The 25,349-nt window shown below is 45.5% G+C and overlaps 1 protein-coding gene across 7 annotated transcripts in view; it reads left to right on the forward strand.

Annotated features, from left to right (window-relative positions):
• COL26A1 (collagen type XXVI alpha 1 chain) overlaps positions 1-25,349 on the forward strand; it is a 167,202-nt gene that overhangs the window by 92,502 nt on the left and 49,351 nt on the right. For 5 of the 7 annotated variants that reach the window (XM_069033617.1, XM_069033615.1, XM_069033618.1 and 2 more), the window contains exon 4: positions 19,387-19,428. The exons of the other annotated variants lie outside the window; for them this stretch is intronic. In XM_069033617.1, coding sequence (XP_068889718.1) covers positions 19,387-19,428 — 42 coding nt within the window. The remainder of the gene's footprint in view (positions 1-19,386; positions 19,429-25,349) is intronic. 7 annotated transcript variants of the gene reach the window in all.

The following is a 25,349-nucleotide window of genomic DNA, read 5'->3' on the forward strand; positions in this document are numbered from 1 at the left end:
AAAGAAAAAAGCACAGGCACATCTCTGCTGTCTTTATCATGCCTATGATTTGTGCTGGACATGCTCTTAATGTGGGTTTTCCAGTGTTTGACTCCGAGATATAGGATGCTATTGTACCTTGAATGGGATATCATTAAAAAGCACTGCAGAGTTAAAGAATTCCCAGATTCAGCAGGAATTCACAGTCCTTGTCATATTCAAACACGAGACTCCTCCATAGCAGAGTTTAAAAGCAGTCTGGTGTTTTCCTGATTAAAGAGCCTGGACATCTCCTCGCTGTGGCTGGCTTGGGCTGGAATGCTTTTCTCCAGAAAGCAGGGAAGAAGGAGGGGAGGAATAAATCTTCCTTAGTGTCAGGTCTGTCCTGGTAGGTGGAATGTTCTTCAGGGCGGGTGACACCTGTGAAATGGTTGAATTGAGTTTGTTTTGTGCTATGAAACATGAAACTGTTGCCTCATCTGCTCAGTTCATGCAGAGCAGAAACTCTGAAAAGGCTGATTTATCCATGTCTTCTGTTCTCCAAGAATGAGAAATCATTCCTCCACCTTTTCATTTGTAACTTCATGGAACTCCACATGTGTGGCAGAAGTTAGATCATCTAATTGATTTATAGTCAATCAGTGACTGTAAAGCCCTTGCATTCCTCATGAGCAATTTCTAGAGGTCTGAGAGTTCACCCCCTGAGTTGCAGTGGAGGCTTTAGCCTGGCTACAACATTGGATTAAAACCCTTAAATCCCTGGACTTGCTATCCTCTGGTGTTTTAGATTGTTTTAGAAGGTGTTGGCTCTGTGGTGGGAATAGGGGATGGTGAGAGAACAGAAGTGAGTGCCTGCAGACTGAGCTCCAGACTGGAGAGCTCTGACCCTGCAGGAGATGGACCAGCTCTGGCCAGGCCTGGGAGCTGCAGCCATGGGAGGCATCACTCTGCAAGTGACAGTAAGGCTTCATTTCAGCTCTGTGTTCATTTAGCCCAAACTACTGCACTAACAGGAGCAGGAGGTTCACCCTGGCTCTTGTTCCTGCTTGGGATGAAGATTTGGGAATATGGAAATAGAAGTGATATGGATTGGTTTTTTTCTTTGTTGGTATTAATGTATACCATTATGTTATTGGAAGCTCCTGCTGTTGCTTCAGTTTTGATCACCTAAACAATTAACAATTCATGTAGAATTAGGAGTAGTCCCTCCTTCTTCCCAGACTGGCCATTGGAAAATATTGGAAGAACCAATTACAGCCCCAACCCCCAAACAACCTCAAAATCATCTCTTTCTGGAAAAAGAAACAGGGAAAAGGAGTATGCATGCACTGGTATAGCAGCAAGCATCAGTTTTGGCTCCAGCCACACAGATGGGTTTGGTTGCTTGGTGTTCATCCCCCGTTACCAGTTATATCTTGTGAATTTCCAGTTATCATCATCCACACACAAAACCCCACGACCCTTAGTTATTAATTCCCCCTTCCCACTAACCTGGCTCTCTATAAATCTTAGGTCTGGAATCTTTCTTCCTTTCTTCTCCTCCTGCTCCCACCTCCTTCTCTCTTTTTTTCTCTTTTAAATTAAACGCATTCCAGAGAGAGGCTGGGAGCTGTTAGGAAGTTCTGCATTGATGGGGTTTCCTTTGGGATGTGCAGGCTGGTGAGATTCCTGCCCATGCTTCTCCAGCCTGCAGCAAGGAGTAAGGGGACACATAAGCCTGTGGCATCCAGAACTCCCTGTTCTGCTCCAGAACCGTTTTTGTATTCAGAGTTCACCAGGAGAAAGTCACTAAAAAATACGAATAAACCCATACCAAAATCAAGATATGTGCAAACTACTATTTTGCCTCTTTCCTCAAGAGGCCTAGTATTTCATCACAGAAGGAAATTAGATTAGTTTGACATGATTTGTTCTGGACAGATGTATGTTGACTGTAAAGTGATTTGATTATTATCTTCCAGGTGCTTATAAATAGTCTGATTATTGACTACTTCATTATTTCCTGGGTATTTATGTAAAAATGGCTGGCTTCTATTCTCCATTTTTAAAGATAAGCATCATCCTGCCCCTCTGCTCAGACTCAGGATCACAGTGGCCTCCAGAAATTCTTGAACATGTTCATCAGTCACTCACCAGAACACTCTCTAAGTGCTCTCAAGGTACTGTGGCTCACATAATCAGACACTTCAGAATTGCCTTGATAAGTCAATAGTTAGCACAATTTTTTCCTTTGGATGCTGTGTTTGTGAGAGACACATTGTAAAACCTTTCATTTTTAAACTTTTCGCACTACCTTGGTCATGCCCAAAAACTCGACCTCCCAGCTGGGTGACTCTCTACCAATGTAGAAGAAAGTACCCAGAGGAGGCAGAGAAGAAAGTATAAAAGAAGCTGGGAAACTGGAAAAAGGATCTTAAGGACTGATTGAAGTCAACCCAAGTAAGGCAAGAGAAAGCCCTGGGGTTTTATGTAGTGCAGGCCCAACTGAGAAATAAGGCAGGGAAGCAGAGGATATCCCACCTATTAACTTTGCACTTTGTGTTTAGCAGATTCTTTTTGCTGTAGTGCTTTAACACAATAAGTGGTGTAAAATGTTTTAACTTTCTCAAAGAAGCCCAGATACTTTTAGCAGATGACTTGATCTCTCGTGCCAGTGAGCGTGTGCTTCAGTCTCTGTGCAATTTCCCCTTGACAGAGTGCCCAGTCCTGCAGGAGAACAGCTGAAGGCACAAAGTAATTTGATCTAAATTCTAAGACATCTTGAGGGACCTAAGGTTTGTCCCATCAAGAAGAACCACTTTCCACCTTTCCCTCACTTCTGCCTCTTAAAAATCCATAAAAATCCCCAACCCTTAATTTATATTTAGAAGCTGATTGTTTTCCTTGAATCCCTTTCTGGCTCAGCCAAACTCGGAGCCCAGGCTGACAGCTGTGAGTTTGTACCATCAATTTCCATGTACATGTTCCTCAGATAATTACCTGAGGGACCAGGTTTCAAACCACAGCGTGTGGCCCGCGGCCAAGGCGATAGAGATCTGGCATTGTGTGGGAAGAAGGGTCAGTGCAAATCAAACATGAGCCCCATTCCCACATGAAAAGGAAATAAAACCTCCACATGCAGGCATGTGGAGAAGCTTCTCCTTAGTCCCTCAGCTTAAACATAACCAAGCAGGAAAAATAATGCTGGCAAGGAAATACAACTGTGTTTATTGGCCATTCGGTGCCCAGCAAGTCTCAAACTCTTCAGCGCTGGTTTTTCATTAATGCTGCACTGGAAACCCCAGCTGCCTGCTTGTTTTAGGAGCTGAAAATCTTCTGTATGCTGGAGGCATGAATAAAAGTTTGTAGCAAAGAACATAAAAAGGAAAAGTTGATGTGGCTGTGAGCAACTTGGGTGGAAAGCTGAAAGCTCCCCACACAGACAGGACAGAAACAGGTTCCACCAGTCTGGATGAGCTGTCTTGGAGGTCGGTCACTGAGGGATATGAGTCACCCACTCTTTTCCTCTGAGCATGAAGCAAGGCCAGGGTGACCACCTTGGGCTGCAGTGTCTCACTTTCAGGTGCCTAGATTACAGCAGGTAAATCCCACACTTGCAATGTAGGCAGGGACTGTCTTGCAGATAGTGGTGCTTCAGGGGAAGGAGGTCAGTCTGAGGGAACAGGGTGGCAGGATGTGCCCTCATGTCCTGCCATGCTGGTGAAATTCAAACTGTCAGGGATGGCTCCAAAGACTCCAGCGTGTTGGGCATGTTCTGTTTGTCCAGGACATCAACCCCATTGTCTGGGTCCTTTTCCACAAACAAGAGCAACCCAGTTTCCACAACCAAATTATTTCAGTGGCTCGTTCAACAAGCAGCTCCCATGGTCTCAGCTGTAACCATCCTCAGTGTCACTCTGTCAGAAGCTGCTGGATTCTGATGTCTGTGGAATGGCTCTGTGCTAACAGGGGACCTGCAGGTGTGGTCATCAAGGTGTCCTTGTGTCCAAGGGGCTGCAGGACAGAAGAGCTCAAGGAGCACCGTCACCTGACCCAGCTGCTGGGTTTACTCCCCCCACAGTGTCACTTGTCCCACCCTGGAAAGCCACAGACCCCAGCCTTGGTGCGGTGTCCTGTGCGTCATCTGTGGATCCTCTTGGGAAGTGGAAGTCAGGAATTCTTCCCATGCAAAAATTCCAGGCAGTGTAATCCAAATGGCTATATTTAGGCATTTAAACCACAGCTCACTGAGTGCCCCCAGTGTAACGGAGCAAAAGGAGTGTGAGGAAGTAGCAAAGCATTTGTCCCACATAAAGACTAAATATCCATTATCAGCAATCTCTTTGGCCTGCTTCCTCTGTTGTTTCTTTCCCTCTGGAGATTTGGCAATTGGATTGATTTGCTGCCTGACTCACTGTCTTAGATTGAGATACTGAGAATTGCTGACAGTATTAATAAAATTAGCATTAGGGAGGATGTTTGAACATTTGCCTTTGACGTTTTTAGGGGAGAGAGCTGACATTTAGTCTAAGTTAAAAAGTTACTGAATTGCCTTTGTTTTTTCCCCTGACCAAAGTCTTCGTAGTTTTCGTGTGAAAACTTAGTCCAGAACTAAGAATTCCAGATTGCAAGTTTTGGTCTTTCTTTTTGCTGAGAATCCCTGATTAATTAAGAAAGCACTAGGTATTTAACAGCATTCTTGGGAGAAATATTTTCATAAAACCGTAAGATACACATACACGTATCTCCAGCAGTATTGTTTTATGACAGTGGGGATTATTTTGTTCTATCTTAGGTGACATAAAGGTCAAACTGAAATAATGGTCTTAATGTTACAATCTAAGGACAGGCAAATAATTTTCAAGAATGGTTTGCATCATTACTTTTAAATGCAGTTGCCTGGTCTTTAGGATTTGTGGTTAACTTTTGCTCCCTGTGGGAAATGACTGAATTGAGGAGATATTTATTTTGTGTCATGACTGCTCTTTATCTACACACCCTGCACTGTTTTCATGTGGTGCAATTAATCCCCAGGGAACAGCAGCAATCTGAGCTTGGGTTTGGTCAGCAAGAGGATTGCCTTCCAATAGCCCTTATAGGAAATTTTCAGTAGCCCTTAAAGGTTTCAATTCAGGTGTTTGTTATTTCATGCTCTTTGCCTGACAAGTGGAGCTGCCTGATGTCACTGAGAGTCTTCTCAAATGCTCCCTTTCCATAACCCTTGGGGCGAAGTGTCGGAGCTGCTGCCACTGGTCAGTGTCCATGTAAGGTGTGGAATGATGTGAAAGATCCTCCACGTGTTAACACTCATTTGTAGGTTGTGTCCTTTTAAAGGATGGGGCAAACAACTTCAGTTGAAGAAAAGTCCAGCTCTGCTACAGAGCCAGGGCACTGCTGGACACCTCCCTGCCTGTCTGTCTCCTGCTGGCCTCATCCCTTGGCTGGTGGGAATACAAGTTTTTGGGGCTGGAACTGGCGTTACTTTGTGCATGTGTCATTTTGAGGCCATGCATGCTGGCTGTGTGCTGCTATCAGCAGAACCAGTTACTCTTCAGTGGAGTTTTATGTGGGGGGAATCCAACAGAAAGCCTGTGCCAGTCACAGCTGTACATGTGTGCGGTCGAATTCCCGCTGCCTTTAATGAAGAGGGAGTGCGAGAGTCTAAAACAACTTTTCCTGCTCTCCTATAGACAGCATTACTTGTTCCCTCCCACAAAAAGTTGCTATTCTCTTATCAATTTTTCCCTTTCTCTGACTGCAAGAAGTATAAATTATTTTAGTGCAAAAATTTTGGAAGGTTTTCTCTCTCTTCCCCATTTCTTGAAAAGCTTGCATACGGAGTGAGACACTCATAAGCCTTTCCGAGATAAGAAATTAATTTATTTATGCTTCATTGTTCCAGGCATGGCTGCAGACTGGTTTGGAAATTTGCTGTTCCAACTTTAACAGGTCACTGCATGGAAAGGAGCAGCTGGATTTTCCTCCAGAGCAGCCGTCAGCTGTTGGAAATCTCTTGATACTTCCCTGGCTTCTCCAGATTCAGCATTAACTTCTCCTTCCTGTAACAGGAATTATGCTACGTGCTGTAGACTCTTTAGCTAGAAAAAGGAGGAAAGCACAGGAGGGGAATACAGCAGATGCTGGTGGGGCTGGCAGAGGCCACACCATTGCTCTGACTCCTTTTCACCTTCATAAGGTCAAAGGGTAGGAGAAAAACCCTCTGCAAATCCAGCACATCACAATCTGCCTGAAGTGACTCCTGCAGCCCAAGCAACTTCTGTAGCTCAAGCAAGTGGGCAATGAGTCCAAACTCACAAAATGTGAACCACCCCATGCTTTTACACTGCTTTTCATTCTCACCTCTTCCTCTCTTACCAAGTGCCTCCCCCATTGCGTATTCCAGTGTTCCAGTGGGATAGCTGAGGGAAGAAGGCAGCAGCCCCATTTCTCATCTCACACAGGCTCTATGGCAGCAGGATTCTGCTGACTCTGCTGCAGTTAGTCCTGATTTGCGCAGATAGAATGACCCACATGTTAAATCTGTGTGATGACATCTGTAGGAGATGTAATGCAGCCAAGTAACTTTGCCATGAGAACAGTTTCAGTGTTGCTTGACTTTCTTTTAGAATACAATGACTAAAACATCATATTGCATTAAGTAGTACTTAATTAATGTAAGCCATGAGAGAGAGAAATTCAAGCAACTTGCTCCATTGAGCTGGATGTTTTACTGAGAACTGAGCCAGAGTGACATAACTGGTGACTTTTTTCAGAAGTTGAGCTGATGGTTGCCTCTCGTCTCAACTTTACTGAGATTTGTCCTTCAACACCAGCTAAAAACATTTGAAAGCAGGTTTTCTGCTTGATCTTTCATATTCTTTGTATCAGAGCCCTCATCAGAATGCTTCTTGCTCTGAACTTTGTGCTGTAATTTGTTAGTCCTGAATGTCTCAAAAGGTTGTAGGCCAAGCTGTGGGACAGGAACTGCGCATGCAGGAGTGTCCCAAGGCAAACAGAGCTGCAGGCACTGGCAGCTCACAGTATTTAACCCCTGCAGGGAGTTGATTGATGGACAGTTTGCATACAGTCACAATCAATAGGACTTTTTCATATAACTAAAACTGATTATGGGAAGTGAATAAAGTGAGAAGGGGAAAGAACAGGGGGAAAACGCCTCACAGTTACCACTGCTGGTTATCAGAACTTGCAATTTATGTCCTGTGAAAAACATGGGGAAATAACTGAGAGTCAGGAGGGAAGAGTTACTGGCCATGACATCATTAACTCAGTTAATATAAAACATTATATGCTCACAATGGGAGACTTGTCTGTTGAGCTGCTGGTGAAGGAGGTGGATTCTGCCTGGTATAAAATGACATGGTTCCACTTTGACATGTCAAAATATTTGCTGGCCTTTTGTGTGGTTTTGTCCAGACCAGGAGATCCTCAGTTCTCTGAAGTAAGTGTGACCTTTTCCCCTTAGCCTTCCTGGTTAAGATACAGGAGAGAGGATATAAAATTTGTTGTAGGATGCAAGGAGCCTGAAGGCACTCCAGATGAAGTTTCCAGATCCTTTCGATGCACTGTTGACCATTTTCAGGCACTTTTTCTCTTCCCTATGTTCTGAACTCTGAGCTATTCATTAAAAGGGAAGAAAGAAAAAGCAGTTCCCTCTAGTTGAGGCACTTAATCATGTTTGGAAGATCCACAGATGCAGCCCCTGAATGGCCTGTGGAGTCTGAGGCTGGTCTCTCCCCGGGGGATATTAGCGGCTCATCGTTTGCACATCAAGCTTCTGTAATGATGAGTGGGATTATCAGAGAAAATCCCCTGTGCACCGCAGAATCTGAACTCGTGCCTCTCTTGCCTTTGCAGTAAGACTCCAATTCACAAAATAAAACAGCTGGATTAGCACAGGCAAGGCCAAGTTATCCAGGGGAGGGGTACATCCCATCCTGAGAGCAGAGCAGGCATGGCCCGAGGAGCGTTTCAGGGTTTGTCTGACTCTGAGGTTGTTCTGGTTTGTGTGGGGGAAGGTCTTCACAAAAACGTCCTGAAGAATGGTTGTTTTTAGGGTTCCTGTAAATAGTATGTATGACTTTATGGTACAACTTTCCTTCTGAAATTCAGTGTTCTCACAACTGCCCATGTCCTGGCCAGTGCTAATCAAATCACTCACTAACTGAAGAATGGTGAGGGAAATCAGTAGCCTGCTATAGAATGAAATGTTCTATGGACATCTGGAGTCAGATGCATGTATCCAAGGGGTGTGAAATAAGAAAGCAATTGTCTGTGTTCCCAGGGAGCTGTAATCCTGTCAGTAATATTTTTTGGTCCAGGGAATGTAGCAGGAAGGATGCCCTCTCCTTGGAAAAAGATGTTCAGTGTTGGTATTGAGGTAAAGGATTCTCCTACCTACCCCACGAGTGGGTGAGAGCTGAGGACACAGTGTCATACTCAAGGCTGATGTGAGTGGAGCCACCTGTCCCATCAAACATGGGCAGAAGGTGGCTGGGCAGGTATTTCACTACCTGAAATACCAACCAAGCTTCAGAGTTTAAAAATGTGTCATTTGCCCTCCACAATGAGAATTCCAAATGCATTCCCATCCCATGATTTCCAGTTAACCTTCCACTGGCTTGTGATTTCTGAGGAACTACAGATTGAATCCAGGCATGCTAGCTAAGCTGAACTTCTGAGTGGTAGGGGTTTTTATGTTTGTTTATTTGTTTTAAAGTAATTTCTTCCTTTGAAATTTCTTCAATACCAAAGGGTAAATGGATTCTTGGGCACTAATTTAAGATATTGCTACTAATAATAACCTAATGCTTACTGTGTCAAAAGCTGAGAATCAGCAATGATGAAAGATGAGAACTGCCCCAAGTTTCTTGGCAAAAGTGATGGAGGCAAATATTTCAGAGGTCATTTCAATTTTGAAATTTGCTTCCTCAGAGATTGTGCTGTGGTAACATTTGCCTTCTAGATGTTATCAGAGAAGCACTGGAATTTCATAGTAACTGAAATGAAAGAATTTTAGAATGTAGAGTCTGGCTATTGGAGATATTCCTGTCCTGCTGTTCTCATTAACCTTGCTGGTCTTACAGGCAGTCACTGTGCAGTCCAGGTCCAGCATTTCTCAGTCAACATCTTACATCTCAAGCTCAAAACAATTTGGTTGTCCCCATTCACTGATAACACACTTGACTCTTGTCCTATCTGTTGGCACCTCAATAAGCTTATGTGGTTTGTTGTGTTTTTTTTTTTTTAAAAAAAAGCAAGCATAACTCCAGCCTTGCTTGTGCATGAATTGACTTTGCAAGTCAAATAGTGCTCTCTCATTTAACAGCAATGCTCAGGAGCACCAAGAGACCACTCAGAGCAGAGCCCTCTATGGGCTTGGAGAAAACTCATAGCTACAGCAGGACCTGCCAGGTGGCAGCTTCTGCAGCCCCAAACATTCCCTTGTTTTGCATGAGAACAATGGAGACTTGGAAGAAATGCTGCATTGGTAGATGCTACAGCTCAAGGGCAACAATGTGGGAAAACAAATACCTTTTAGGTTTTCTGTGCACCTTTTGGCACTATCCTAATTTTAATATTTTTTAATTCTTGCACAGCATTGAACTTCTGTCGCTTTTGGTTTTTAGAAGAGTTCAGCAATTCCAAATTTATCCCCTGCTCCTGGTCTTGAATTCTGACCTGTGTCTTACTGGGTGGAGCAGGAAGGCTGTACCCAGGCACTGGGAGGAAATTTATTTGTGCTTTTTTTCAGCTAAGCTGAATCTGGCAGCATCGTGAGAACAGCTTTTGATGTGTTGTGCTCCTGCAGTTGGTTCCTCTCCTTGGGGTATCTTGGACCTCAAACAGAAGGAATCAAAATATCTTTTCACTGGGAAAACAGGGCTTGTGTGGAAGCTTTAACTGGGAGAATGTCCTTTTGTAGAGGCTGTGAAAGCAGGTGGCCTGTTCTCCTAGAAGTCATCAAGTGGCTGCCCTGATCTCAGATCAGAAATGAAGTGCCTGTTTCTGTGAGCAGGTGAAAATACCCCAGGATATGGTCAGATTTCTAAGAAGTTTCAACACCTACTTACTCAATTTCTTTCCTTATCTGCCTCCAGCAATCATAAGTCATGTGGAACACCTTTTTTCATGGGATTGAGCCACAGGTTGAAAACCCTCTGCAGTAGATTGTGAGTAGGTTGCTGCTTTGCATTTTCAATTTATATCACTGGAGACAAATTTTATTAGTAAAATCTTGGGCAACTCAGCAGTGGATTTTTAGGCTCTGACTGGGTGCCTGGAGCTGCATTTCTTTGAACTGTCTTCTGGAGGAACTGCAGCTGTATAAATGGACGAACACTGTGGAAAGAAACTATAAATATGGCTTTACTAAGGTGGGTTTTTAAATCAAAGTGACTTTTGGAAATATTTTAATGACCCTTAAAAACTATTTTGCAGTTCTTTCCAACAGTTATGTTACTTTTCAGCAATAGAGGAGGAGGGGGACATTAGTGAGGGAACTGTGGCCATTGCATCTGTGGCAGTGGATAGGGCAGTGCCTTTTCCATGGACTTGGCTGGACAGAAAACTTAAAATGTCCAGGGGCTAGAATGCCTCTTCTGCTACTAATTTTCATGGTGTAAAGTGTAGCCAGGTTTCAGAGGGATAGAGATGATGTTGGGGAGTGAGGAATTTGGGGGCATTTGAGACATTTCCTGTTGCCCTGCGGCTTTTTCAATGGGCGCTGGTGGATTGTGCTTTACAGGAATGTGACAAACCCACTCAATAGATGTTTTCCTTGCTAGAAGTAAATTGAAAACAACGATTTAGCACATAAAAAATGTGCAAGTATAGCTTAGTGATGGTTTGGTGCCTTCTATTCCCCTCATGTTCTTGTCACAGAGAGTTTAGGATCTTTACTTAAGTGCACATGGCAGAATTCCCCAAGCCAGCTGGTACTTGGTGTTGGCTGTCCTGGGAGTCAGTCGTAGGCTCAGTAAGCACCACTGAACTGTGCTTCCTCAGCAGCTGGGAGCTATGAAACTACAAGCTGGGGCCTTACATCAGAAAAGACACGTCCATTCCAGCTTAAATACACATCTCCACATCCCAGTGACTCCAAACCTGGCTTCAGTGAACTCCAAAGGGACTTAGACTGAAAAAGGCAGAGAGTGGAGCAAGGCATAGGTGGAGGGTGGTCACTGGAAAGTCAGGGCTAAACCTCTGGCAGTTCTGTCTTGCTTATTCTCCACCATAACACCATGTCTTTGAAAAGAATACTGGGCAGGGTTCCTCACTGAAGGCCAAGGCCATAGCATGAAGGAAATCATTCAGAAAGCTGCTCAGTAGCATTCCAGAGTGTAGAAATGGCTGTGATGGAAGCAGGTTTCCTCTGGGTGTGTGCACATGTACATGTCTGTGTAAATGAATGTGTAAAAGGAAAGGCACTGGAGTGCATCATCCAGAGGTGGTCTGAGCTGGGATTTCCACTCAGCAGAGCCTGACATGGGAAGGCTTTGTAGCAACTACAGTGTTCTGTTTGGGGAGGTGGAGGTGTTCCAGATACACAGTACCATCATGGTAAAAATGTTTTTGGCACGGAGGGAACCACCTCTCTTTTAATTCAAGTGTCACATTTTACCCGCTTGCAGTTTCCCGCTTGTATGTTTTGGCTTTTGCCCAGCACCTCGGGCTATGTGTGCTCATCTGGTTTTGATAAAACATTAAACTTAGACAATACATCTTCTTGGACATTTCTTCCTGTTAGATTCAAGTGTGATACAAAGCAACCAGTACTTGATCAGTAGCAGACACTGTTTTTATCAAGCATTGTTGGATGTTCATTAGCCATGGAAGGACTGTAGAGATAACTTGCCACGGGACAGGTTGGTGCTGCTCTGTCCTTAGCCACCTCAGTGGTGGCTTTTTTGAAAGCCCATGTTCACATACCAGGCTACAATATCTGAGTTATTTGGCTGGTGTTTATCTTGCCTCTTTTACAGTCTTGTTAGTGTGCTAAGAGAGATAAAAATTCCCATGAGGTATTGAACAGTGGCAGATGAATGGGAGTGGTAACCTCATTAAAAATCATCTCCTCGTCCTGACATTTAGGTAGCATTTGAGAATGCAGTGCAGTAAAGTGTTGGGTGAAAAGATGAATAAAAATAGCATTTCTCATGGTGTGCTCAAGGCACATGTGTGACCTCTGATATGACTGTGAGTCACTCAGCCCCTGTAAAACACTTAATGTCCCTGATATATGCAAGGGAAGGATGTACCACATCCATGTTAATTAGCGAGTGATCTAAAACATGAAGAAAGGCATTCATCGCACTGAAGTTCATCTGTCTGCCTGTCTCCTTTTCACCAGTCCCCTGGGCTCCCCTTGGAGGAGGTTAGGTGGAGCAGGAAGAGGGAGAAGGAGGGATATCTCCAGAGGCTGAGCATCCCTGCCTGATTTGCATGCCTGGCAAGCACACCAGAGGTTGCCGTGTCACCACGTGGTGTTAGTGGTGCTCATTGAGCTTGGGATGGCTGCTGTGTGCCTGTGTTAGCACCATCCCTCGTGGAGAAATTGCCTAAATTCCAGTCCCAGGGGAGTTCTGCCTTCCAGCAGGGCACTGCCCGTGGCCTGTCCTGCTGGACTGGGCACAGAGGCTGGGGATCCCTGCTGCTGTGCCAGGAGAGCAGCTCCCACAGCCCTTCCTGTGGTGCTGATGGTCAGTGCTGGCACACAGTGTCCAGCTCACAGGTCTTCCAGCAGGAGGAAAATGGGTGACACTCCATGGAAACCTTCTGGGTAACTTGGTCCTCGTGCTGTTGGGAAGCCTGAATTGCACAGGGAGATAAAAGGCCCTCAGACTTGCAGAGCACCGTTGTCAGAGGCTTTACCCTGACCTCAGGCTCTGATAGACAAGTTTATCCAGCGTGAAGGAGGCTGGAGGCACTACACAGACCTCTTTGTTCTCAGCTTTTTTATCTCTTTGTGTCTCATCTCCCTTCCTTCATCCGGTGGACCGAGATGAAAGTTGTGTGCACCCCTCTGCAAGCTTCCTCAGAGATCCAATTTTAATACCTCATCCTTGGAGCATAGGGGAGGATTGAGCCATGGAACCTACTCCACTGGAGGGTTACAGTCCTGGAGCTTTTTCTGTCTTGTTTCTGGGATTATGGATACTCAAAACTGAGATTGAATGCTTAAACTTTTATGGGAAAGGCTGGTAGAACTTAATGTGCTCTTTGGTTTTCAGCAGATTTTTGCTTAATGTGGAACTGAGTTTTGCCATCTTACTGCAATACTATATCCAATAAATAAATGCAGTAGAATCCCATTTAATTTGTGTGAGTTGCACCCCCTAAAATCCTCTAGGCTATTTGAACAGATTACAAGCCAAACCCCAGAGTTTTTCCCTAATTTTCCAGCTGTGCAAATCCATCCTTGGATATTAAAAAGACCAAGTCTCATTATATATTTTCTGTCTCCCGTCTCTTGACCGATTTGCTAGAAAAATCAAAGGTCTGGTTCTTGGAATGTTGTAACTAACAAGTGTTTTTTTAATCATATCTTAATCCTCAAAGGCAAGAGATAGCTCTCAAAGTAAGAGCTGACTGCAGGTTTCTCAGTGACACTGAAATACCTGATAGACCCTCCCTAAATCTGTCTCCACGTCCAGGGATTAGAAGGCAGCTGACAATATTCATTGATGACACATAAGATGAGGGAGAAATCCAACTTACACTCCCTGTATTGGTTGTTGTGATGATGGAAATGTGCTTTTATATCTGCCTTTGTCCCATGTACATGGAAAAGAAGAAATACATAAGAGAGGTTCCATTTTTTGGAAGCGTCACTCATCTGAGCCATCTCCGGTGTAAAAAATGAAGTTGCTTTTACAGAAACCATACAAAACCATTGTCAGGGCTTATATGAAATACTATTGCGTCCTAATAATAACTTCTAGCTGAAAAATCTTGGCATCCTGCAGCTTAGGAAAGGGTTTTAAAATTCACCTTCAGTTTTTGGGCAACAGGCAAAACATGTGGCTCTGTTTAGGAGCTATTTTCGTTAAAGCTTGACAATACAGGATGATAAAATACAGCTGCATTGTTTAAACTTTCAATTTAATTTCTGGTTTGGGTCCAAGCTGTTTCATCAATATGGCGCCATTCATTTCAAAACAAAGCCCTTGGAAGGGTCTCCATTACCCCACCATTGATCAAGAGGGTGTTAAAATGTAGAGCCTAATTATGTTCCTGGCCTATTTGGAATTCCAAAATTGGGTTTTTATAACTGTCAAATTTGCACTCAGGGTAACTTTCCATGACAATTAGTCAGAATTATTAGTGCTTTCCTTGCCAGGGATTACAACTAATGGTGGTGGCTCACTTTTCAAGGCTCAGTAAGTGTCAAAGGCAACATATATTTTACAGAAGAGCCATTTGACTGCAAAATTGTCTGCACTGAACTGCACCCGAGCCTCTACTACTGTTACAGTAATTCCTATCAATCCTCCAGGGCTGAGTTGTGGCCACAACCTCTACTGCAAGTTCTGCACATAGAATTAACCACTGGGTTCTGCCTTGTTGCAAAATGGGCCCCAAGAAATTGTGACATGAGGAAGTTCATCTTTGATTATTTCACTCAAGCTTACCTTGGTGAGGGCTGGTACTCAAAAGGCTGCTGATTTTGGTCAAGTATTGCTTTGAATCTTTAAAATGAGCCAAGCATAAACATCTGTACAACCTGCCTGGGAAAGGCTAAATCCTCTCAGCCTGATACCTGACTCACAGCTAAAGCTCCTGTTGTGTGTAAGGCTGAGTTTGTGCTGAACTAGAGGTGTTTGCCCAGCTGGGAATTCCTTCTTGGTACAGCTCTACAAATGTCATACAAAATATTAAAGGGAAAAAATAAAGGAGAAAACAGTTACAACAACGAAAGCCAAACCCAAAGACATTAAAGCTGAAGTATCCACCCCCTGCTGCCTTATGCAGTGCTCTGCAGACACGAGGTTCTTCAGCCCAAATGCTGATGCATGGGGGTATTTGCTCACAGGAGAGCAAACACTGGCAGAAAAGAGCAAACACTGACCCTTGACTCCTGTACAACATCCGTTTTGGAGGCATCTGCTCAAGATGCAGATGACCTTCTGTTGATACCAAGAGATTTTTGTCATCAGCTTCAAGCTTTAGATGGAGCACTAACCCTGAGAGCTGCCTGACAGTGGCAGGCAGTGACCATGTCTTCACCCTTGCATGAGTTAGATGAGCCACTTCCCAGGGGCAGCTCAAACCACCCCTCCATTGCCTGCTCCTCCTCCCACCCCACGCTGCCCTTTCTGTCCCACTGCCACAAGTGGAAGAGCCACTTGAGGAATTCCAATTGAGGAATTGATCTCCTTGAAAAATAATCAACTACTGTTTTTCAGACTGGGTTATTTTTCATCTTTCTCCTTCTTATCTGGCAGAGTGTCCATCCAGGAGGTGCAGACACTCATTCTAAAAGCAAAGGTGGCAACTCAAACCAGTTAAACCTAAGCACAAGTGCTGGTGTCAAACTATCACCTCTGGTTTTCCCCAGGCAGCCAGAGCCTGCCTTTTTCTCTTAGGATATCTCTTTTTCTCTTAGAACATCTTATCTTTTCTTAGAACATCTCTTTCTCTCTTAGAACACCTAGACCATCTCTGTGTCCACTGACATATATTTACCTGGACAATCATGTGATTGTTTTGGACAAAAAGATCTGGAATTTAACTTTACTGATACAGGTTCCAAGTTGCTCATACCCCTAATCCTGCAGAACATTTGCCCTGGAAGAAAGAGGGATTGTACTCAATTTTGCTTAATTAAATCAACTTAAACTAATTGTCAGCTAATAAAATAGTGTTGGTCAGCTCATAAAACAGAAATGAAGATTAAAAGAGCAGTTGCCATGAACAGGTGGTAACTCTGTTTCCAAGTTAGACCACATTACTCTCTGGCACAGAATCTTTGAGAATACCTCATATTCCAGTTTTTTTTAAAAAAATGTTTATGAAACTTATAAAATATAGAGCTCATTTTATAACCAATTTTCTCTCTCACCTGCCAAGAGCAGTGGGGGTTGAGCCAGCACAAGGCGGATGCAGAGTTTTAGGCAGATGTCCAGAAATGGATTCTCTGCACAGGGCTGTGGAATACATTTCTACCTTTGACTGGCCTTTCTGTTACAATTCTTGAGATTTAGGTTTTTCCTTCTTGTTGCTATTACAGAAAAGACCTATTAAACTTTTTTTTTGGTCATTGATCTTGACCTGACACTGTTGTGCAAAGGGAGAAACTTTCTGTTCTCACTGCGGATGCTGTTTAACTCAAGATGGATCTTGAGTTAGTTAACAGGATCCCTCTGGTTTTGGCCTTTGGTATTTTTGTTGACTCTGCAGATCTTGCAGAAGGCATTAAACATTTATCTAATTTCAGCTGGAAAGGACTAAACTGGAATCTTTGTCTGCTTCTCAAAGTAGAAGCAGAACTTGGTGGTTTGAAGTTGCTGTTAATGGTTGAATGATGAAAGAAAATTTATTGCATAGTGATTATTCTATTATTTGGATAAGAGTGCAAAACCATGTGGTTTTGAGCATTTTGTTATGGCTTGCAGGTAGTGTGGATGCTCTGTAGTGAGGCAGGGCTTCCAGCAGCAAAGAGACTTTTTGCATTGCCATTTTCTGTGACCACCCATTCCCAAAAATATCATGCAGGATGTGCTTGGTTGACCTTATGTTAAGTCCTCAAACATGAAAGACAAGATTAATTTTCTTCCCCTTCACTCACAATCAATGTGCTGCACTGGTGCAGCTCCTCAGGCTGCACTGACAGTCTCAGTGCAAAGGGGAGGCTTCTGCCAGACTTGGGGTTAAAATGTGAAGCTTGATTCTTGTTTCTCTGCACTCTTCTTGCAGCTGATGTGTCCTACCCTGGCGTGGAGGGCAGCTGTTGTGGCCCAGGGTAACAGGTTTTAGGCTCTTTGAGACTTGCCTGGGCTAGTACCTGACCTGGATGAGGGAGCTCTGCCTCCTCTTGGAGGAGAAGGATACGAGCCTGCCCAGCTGGCTGTTCTGGGAGCTGGAGAAGGTGCTGGGGCTGCATCCCAGTTCTGACCTGCAATCCTGTGGCTGCTGTAGCCAAGGCAGGGAGCAGGCTGGGTGGGACTGGTTTTCTGTGAAGCAGGGAATTGCTGTGGCTTGCTGCACTCTTAAGGCAGACCTGTAAAAAGAGGAAAGAGATTGAGACACCCATCACATCTGACAGGATCAGGAGCTGGGGTATCTGGAGGGAGGTTTCTGTGGGAGGCTGGGACTCCCCTGTGTGGTTCCTGCTGCAAAAGTGCTCCTGCCCATGCAACAGGAAGGTCTCACTCAGTTAATGCCATGTGTTCTGTTTGCACTTAAGTGACACTGGGACCCAGCCAGGCTGCCCTGCCCTAGGATGTGTCCCAGATCCCTCCTGCCCGCTCTCTCCTCTGCATCCAGAGATGGGGCTGCAGCAGGAGTTGGCATAACTTGGAGCCTGCTGGCACTGGGGATGCAGGAAAGGCTGCAGCATGGCCATCACCTTCTCCCTACAGAATTTCCTAAAGGCAAACACTACTGCCTGGCTCCCACTGCTCGAGCTGGTGGGAGGAGAAGTGCAGTGAGCAGGGCAGCACAGACTGTGGTTGCTCATCTGAGAAAAAACATGGTAGGACTTTATGGGCAGCATCCCCTCAGGGATCTGATTTACCATGTCCTTGCTGAATGAACAACACGGAATCCCAAATACTGGATTAAACTAGCTGAAAAGATTCCCCACACTGGCAATCCTGGGAGGGTCTTGGGGTCAGGTCCTGCTGAGACAGGGTGTCTTTAAGGAAAATGGAATAAGATAGTGCTGGTGTTCATTCTGGGCAATTTTCTGTTCATCCACATGTCCCAAACTTGCCCAACATTACAAAAACATCTGCTGGGAGTCACACCAGCAGTCAAGTCTTTATTTATTTCCCTCAAAGAATAGGGGAATGTAACACTGACTGTGGGACAGGTCTCAGCCCAGTATCACTGCTGTGTGCTTTAAAGCTTGAGTGACACAGCAGAGCTGGAGGAAAGTTGAAGCATCATCCTCCAAAGAAATATGTGAGGGCTTTGGTGACTCTTTGAGGGTCCTAAGGGACTCCAGACATTGTCCAGATTTGCACTGGTGTAAATGCACCAGCATCTCCCGTTCCTCCCAGTGAGGATGAGTAGGAGGACCATGAGCAAGTTGGCCGCTCAGCTTCCCAGGCATTTGCACAAAACCATCCAGGACCCCAAACTAACAAAAACCACATTCAAAGCAATTATCTGATCTTGTTTGGTTGGTTTTAATGTGATGTTTCTAGACACTGGTACAACAAACACACTCTTGTAAACCCTTGTAACAGTTGTTTGCAGTTAGTATCTTCAAGATGGTTTTATGTGTGCTGATCATGACTAATATCCATCACTACTGTGGGACCGTCACCCTCCGGTGCTGGGGGAAGTTTTTCCTACTCAGACAATTATTTTCTCAGCTTGTTTAGCATTTTTCTTTTTCCTTTTATTACCCTTTTATTCACAAAACACAGATACTGATTTGCTCATATATTGTGCTTTCCAGATGAAAGTGCTTTGTGGTTCACAGACTTAAATAATTAGGTCTTCACAGACCTCAGACTGGTTATAAAGGCAGTGGGAGTAGTCCTCTGTGGTGTTACACTTGGAAACAGAAAAAGTCTGTAGAGGGAAGGTAACCAAACCAGCTGACAAGCTGTCTTTGGCCGAGCTGGGGGCAGACACCCCTCTGCTCTGTTTTTCGAAGCATTAGGAGATGTTGCTGTGCCCATTCTGCTAAAGGCCTTCCCTCCACCTTGGTTCTATCTCTTCTTATCACAAACATCATTTTTAGCATATGTACCATATGCACCAGCTGCTGGAAAGGTGCTGGGTTCTTCTCCCCATGGTTCAGCCAAAACAACAGCAGCTGCTCCCCCTCCTTGCACCTGGGACCATTTTTCCCCATCGTGTGTGATGGAAGCAGCGACTGCCATTATCCCAAAAAACCACCCCAGATCCAACCCCAGCCCCTTTTACGCTCAGCCAGAGTGGATGCTGCGTCCTGTTTTCTTCAGGAGCTTTGTCTGAGGTTGTATTTCTCAGAAGCATCATCTCCAGAGCAGGCAGGGGCTGTTTTAGAGGCTCATGTCAGCCCTCGGGAGGGTGGTGTGTGCTGTGCATGCCGGGGGGCCGGGGTTGCTGCTGGCAGAGGGGCAACAGAGGCTCTTCCATTCCTGACCAAGTGTTGCTCTGCCAGCTGAGTGAACTTTTCCTCTGCTGAGGCAGTGCTGTGCAGGGCGAGGGTTTGACACGACCCCAGTGATAATTCCTTGTCTCCCCCCGCAGGTTCCTCTGGCCGCCAGCACGGGTCCTTTCCCAGCCAGGACCGTAAGTGGGCAACACGGACTCCCCGCAAGGCAGAGCTCCAGAGCAGCTGGGGTGCACTCCTGGGGGAGGGGGGGCTGTGCCAGCCAGGGATGCCCTTTGCTTCTGGGGAGAAGCTTGTGGGAGGGGGGTCTGTGAGTCTCTGCCTGCTCTTTGCCTCAGTTTCCCTCAAGGATCTGGAAAAGGGAGCTGGGAATGGCCTGCTTCTCTCTGGGCACTGGCCAGGCAGTACCTGATGAGCACCTGGGAAGGGCCATACTGCTTTCACTTCCCTTCTTCCTGCTTGGTTCCCTGTCTGAGAGAGGACACCAGGCTCCTGTGGCTGTCTCAGGGTAACTGTTGTGCTGTCCTTCCCTTTAAAACTCATGCCTCTGTTTTTCCCAACCTCTCATGCTTCTCATCAATCTTTGGGGGTGGGATGCTGAGAAGAGCCAGAAATGGGGTTACTTGGTGAGGTGAGTACTCGTGGCTCTGGCCTTATTTGAAGTTGCAGGCTCTCCCATGAGGAGAGAGGTTCCTCAGCTGCTGGCATCCAGCAGCCTGGTGTCTGCTTGTGTCTAAGTGTGGTGGTGTCTTGGAACAGCCTCCCCTGAAAAAACCAGACTGGTTTTAAAGGTTGAAAGTGAATGAAAGCTGATTTGTTGCTTGCTGGTGCATAAACTGTGTGTCTCCAAACTGATGTTAAAAGTGGCTTGGAAGTTCTCTGGTGCAAGTGCAAAAGCCCAACCAAGGTTTTAAATTCTAAAATGTATCTCCAGTGATGGTTAATCAACGAGAAGCAGGAATTTACATGGGAGTCTTTGTACCGGACAGCCACATGCAGGTTTTGTGGAAGGTGAAAATCGTGGCACCTCGTGAGCAGCACATGCTGAGTTATCCCAAGTGCTAGGTTGTGAAGGCAGTGGTGTGACAGGGCATGAGGAGCTTTCACTGCTCTCCCCCTCTGCTTTCCTTGCTGAACACACACTCAGCAGGAAAACTCATGTCCCACAGCCCAGAAGCTCCTATGAAGCCTCAGATTAGGACAAGCCCCAGTCTTTGTGCCCCACCCTCTAAGGAGCTGTGCTTCTTGCTGTAGCTCAGTTCATCTCTGTGCTCTGCCCACGGGTGTCACAGAATGTGCTGCTGATTCCTCATGGAATGGTTGTTCAGGGTGGAACTGGCCGTGGGTCCCAGGCACGGCTGGAGGAGTGGGAAGCAGCCAAACAGGGCAGAGAGGGCAGCCTGGGAAGGATCTGTGTCAAACCTGCACTGCTGAATCCCTTGGGTAGGACCCTGAAGATGCCCAACACTGTTCCCAGTGCTCACTATGGAGACCAGAGGACATTTGGAGTGTGTAGCAGCTTCATTGAAATTCTTAGTTCTTACTGTATCAGGAAAAAAAATCAATATCTGAATAGAGAAGCCAGCCCCAATCCTCCTGGGAGGGAAAGATCCTTCAGTCCTTGTTTCTATCCTCATTCTCTTTCTTACTCTCTGCCGTGGTTTGGGATGCTGTTGCTTGCTCACCTCTGTTAACTTGGGCATGTTCTGGCACACAAATGCACTTCTTACCACAGTGACCCTCATGCTGGAGCTGCCATGAGGAGGAACTGATGACATGTCCAAGGACACATGGGAAAGTATTGTGTCAGCAGAAATTATATCTACATTTTCTGCAGTCCTTATTACTGGTCATTCCACAGACCAGTCTCAGTTCTGGATTGTATTTTTAAAGTGGTGATTTGTTTCCTTGGCCTGAAACTCTGTGCTTCAGTTTCTCCCTTGGTAGCTGTGCCCTTTTCAACATCTGTCCTGTTGAGTATCCACAGAGAGCACAAAGAGTCCTGACCTTGCACACCACAGCCCTCAGAGGAGGCAAGATACTAAATCATTTTAAAATGTGGTTTGCTCCACTCTGCACTTCCACACTCTTTCAAGGTTTCATCCAGGCAAAATCTAGTGATGCTGCTATTCTGCTAATGTGACAGCAGGTTAGGGAATAGGGGCTTGGTGCTCATGATGGTTCTGATGGGTGTTTAGGATGCTCTGAACACCTCTCCTATAAAGACAGGCTGAGAGCTGGGGTTGTTCAGCCTGGAGAAGAGAAAACTCCAAGGAGACCTTAGAGCCCCTTCCAGTGCTTAAACAGGGCTTATAAAAAGGAAGGAGAGAGAGTTTTTATATAGGCAAATAGTGACAGAACAAGGGGCAGTGGTTTTATACTCAAAGAAGGGGGGTTTAGATTAGATGTTAGGAAGGAATTGTTCCCTGTGAGGGTGGGTAGGCACTGGCACAGGATGCCCAGAGAAGCTGTGGCTGCCCCTGGATCCCTGGAAATACCCAAGGCCAGGTTGGAGGGGGCTTGGAGCAGCCTGGGATGGTGGAAGTTGTCCCTGCCCATGGCTGGGGGATGGGCTTTAAGTTCCCTTCCAACCCTAACCATTCTATCCTTCTATGATTTATAGGTTGGTTGGATTTTTAGGGGTTTTTTGTCTGTGGAAGGAATCCTCCTTCTTGGCAATCTGGCCTGGGATTCCTCTTGTTGCCTGATGTTTGAAGGTTTCCTTCCATGAGTTGATTTTAGTCATTTAGCTTCCAAATGATACTCTGATTTTAGGACGTGGGCTAAACCCTTTGGAAGTGTGGGGCCAGGCAGCAAGGCAGAGACAGTATTGCCTGAATGTGGTTATGGGCTTTTTCTACACCCTGGTGATCTGCATCCCAATACTTTGGGATTGTCACTTCAGGCATCTGGCATGCTGCCTCAGGAAAGGTGGGCAGGCAATAACAGTGTTATGTTTACCACCAGGAGGCTTTCAGAAGTGTGAGTTGCTGCTGTATTTCTGAAAGGTACAGGAAGGGCTGTGTGGTTTTTTTCACACTGCGACGTTCCTCGTGGGCTCCTAAGCACCGCAGTACAGAGAGATCTGCAGATGCTTCTGGCTGCACTCAGGCACTTCCAGCCCTTCCCAAGGTGGGTGTCTCTGCTTGGCCTTTGCTATTGGCTGTTCCTGAGGCTTCAGCCCATTAGAAACTTTAGTTTCAGGGAGTGAAGTGGAATTTAAACTATCTGAATATAGTCCTTTGTGTCAAATCAAATGATTTGTTAAAGTGAGGCCAGATTTGTGGGGAGAATCAATCTTTTTTATTAGATCAACTGATGTGGAAAAAGCAGACAAACTTTCAGGCATATTAACCCTTCTGCCTGCCTGTGTTGGTATTACAAGGATGAAGAGACCTGTCTGCCAGGGTAGACTGTGTTTTAGGCTGTGCTTTAGGCTGTGCATTCACTCTGACTGTTCCTCAGTAGTCTTGGTCTGAACACAGGCATGGGTGGTATTTTTGGGTGTGCTTGTACACTTTTTGGGGAGAAAGACTCGTCTCCCTCTGTGTTTGGACACTAGATGCTACTACAGAACAAATAATGGGCTCTGCTCTGCAGCTGACTCATTGTGCAAGTCTGGGGCTAATTACTGAATCCCTCTGTGCCTCGATTTCTATCTGTAAAATGTCACAGATGCCCACCATTCATAAATCGCTTTCAGATTTCCAGATGAGGTGCTGTGTAAGTGTAGAACAGCATTAGTTTATGCATATTGTGCTAGAGGATAATACAAACCACATGCAGCAGAGGAGCCTCACAGATGTGTCTCCTTCCACTGCGAAAGGCAAGGCTTGGGCTGATGATTTAGCACAGCACTAATTGGACTAAAATAGGAGATTGCTTTTGTACTGATGCAATTGTCACCATTAAAGTCCTCATTTACCAGTGGTTCTTGGAGGTAGCCCAGTGCTTCCCTGTTCAGGAGAGCTGCAGTGCCTTGCCTTTGGAAGCACAGCAATTTACAGCAAACGCTGCTGCTTTCCCAGCACCCCCCACATTGTCATTCCACGCCTCTGGACAGGGACTGGGCCATGGGTTAGTGGGAATGTGCATCTTGCTTGGCCTCCAGCTGCACTTTGCACATTTCTGCTGGCATTTCCTAATCTCCAAGCAGAGACATTTCCAGTGCTGTTCCTGGGTGTTGCACACACAGGAATCCCCATTTATTGATAAGAAAAGCTGTTCCCATGGCTGCGGGCGAGTGAGTGCCTGGCAGCTGTTCAGCATTAGGTCAATTCTCAAAGTTTAAAGGATTTGTGGGCTGTGATGGTTTGGATTCAGGTAATTAACTCTGGTGAAGTGCCTGAGAGTGTCTTGCAGACACATTTCACAGAGAAAGATGAACTTAAACAGTTAAGAGCTTTGATCTATTTAAGTGCCCTTGCATTTCCATTTTGTGCTGTTGGGGCTAAAGTCTCAGTGGCTAGGAAACCTAGGAGCTCTTTGACTGCAGGAAAATTCTGGTTGTTGCTTCCCCTTGCAATCTGACCCTGGGCTTGTTCTAAAGTGCCAAAATCACCTCTGTTGCCAGCGGCATCACGTGGCAGCAGGCACCAGTGACTGTGCATCAGCCTCTAAAGCATGAGCTGTGTCATTTTAAAGCCCTGCTTGGAGCTTATTTGCCAGTGTGTTGTTGCCTGCTGCTCAGAAGTGACTGTTGATGGTGTGGGGTTGGAGGGGATGGAGGTGACTCTGGAGGTATCCAGTTCCTTCTTGGTGTATTGCAGGCAAATTGCACCATTCTGGGTTTGCCAATTTTGGCCTCGCTGGCTCTTCTCCCCGTTCCTCATCAGTGCTCAGAGGGAGGGTCAAAATTCATTGTCAAAACCTCCACAGCTGTAAGGGTAACATAATATTGAGGCTGAGTGCGTGGGGTGACAGGCGTGGGAGAGAAGATTGGCTGAGGCCCAGCCTTACCCAATGCTTGCCATGTTCCAGGAGAAATCTCCCCAGATTCTGGGCCTTCATTCATGGGTCTAAACTTGCCATTTCAGGCATTTTTTAGGAGAGTTTCAAGGTGGAATCAGCTAGAACCTCAAAATAAAGCTCCTCAAACTGCTACCAGTGTGAGGTCTCTTAGGGGATACTCTGTGCTGATTGTTGTTGGGTCCATGTCACAGGTCAGAGAAAGTGCAAATAGGCAAAATTAAGGGCTTGGTCCCATCAAAAAGTGGATGGATCCCTAGGTTTGGGAAGTGTTTAGTGGGTTTGGGGTTCAAGCAACGGAGTGCAGGAATCCTGGAAAACATTTTGATTATGAATAGCCTTTGATTTTTCAATCTAAAATGAGTTGGAGGTGTAGCTTCTTTTGAAGAGTTAAAAATCTGAAGCTGAAACTGAAATGTGCCTGGCTGAGCCCAAGCAGCTATTTCCTTTACTAATTTTTCTTCACCCAGAAGTTAACAAGGAAACAACAGAAAACAAACCCAAACAAAAAGTCTTTTGCACAGCTCTGTGCTCACCACTAATGGGATGCAAGTGTTACCTTGTTCTTCACATTATGGAGACCAGAGGATGTGAGGGATTTGCTGGGTCCCCTGAAACACCAGTGTCCCTGGGTGTCCTGGAGAACAAAATCACAGCTGCAGAGAAATGTGGGAAGGATTCCTTTTCCTGCTGCTCAGATCTTTAAGGACCACTGCAGAGCTCAGGGAGATTTAGATAAAGGCCAGCAAGGGGTAATGAGCAGCATCAGGCAGAGTGATGGTCCTTGAAGGATGTCCTGCACCCTTGAACCATTTCAGCCCAGCTCCCAAGTGCTCAGTGCTGGTCACTGGCCTTGTGCAGGACAGGGGTGTTGGATGAGGGCTTTGGGGGCCATTCAGAGCCCCAGGGAGGGAGGGAGTGGGGGAGAATGGACAAACCACAGTGAGGTGAACCTGAAGCTGAAGTGCTGACATGGAAATCAAACCTTTGCAAAAGTGCCCCTGGCAATAGTAATAATAACCATCATCATCATCATCATCATCATTGTGGATTTGCTGTAAAAGAATGTGCAAACATAGTATTTTGATGCTCAGGGAGCCAAATTCTTCTGAATCCTGACCATCCTTTTCAG

The sequence above is a fragment of the Aphelocoma coerulescens genome, chromosome 19 (assembly GCF_041296385.1).
Source record: "Aphelocoma coerulescens isolate FSJ_1873_10779 chromosome 19, UR_Acoe_1.0, whole genome shotgun sequence".
Classification (NCBI taxonomy): domain Eukaryota; kingdom Metazoa; phylum Chordata; class Aves; order Passeriformes; family Corvidae; genus Aphelocoma; species Aphelocoma coerulescens.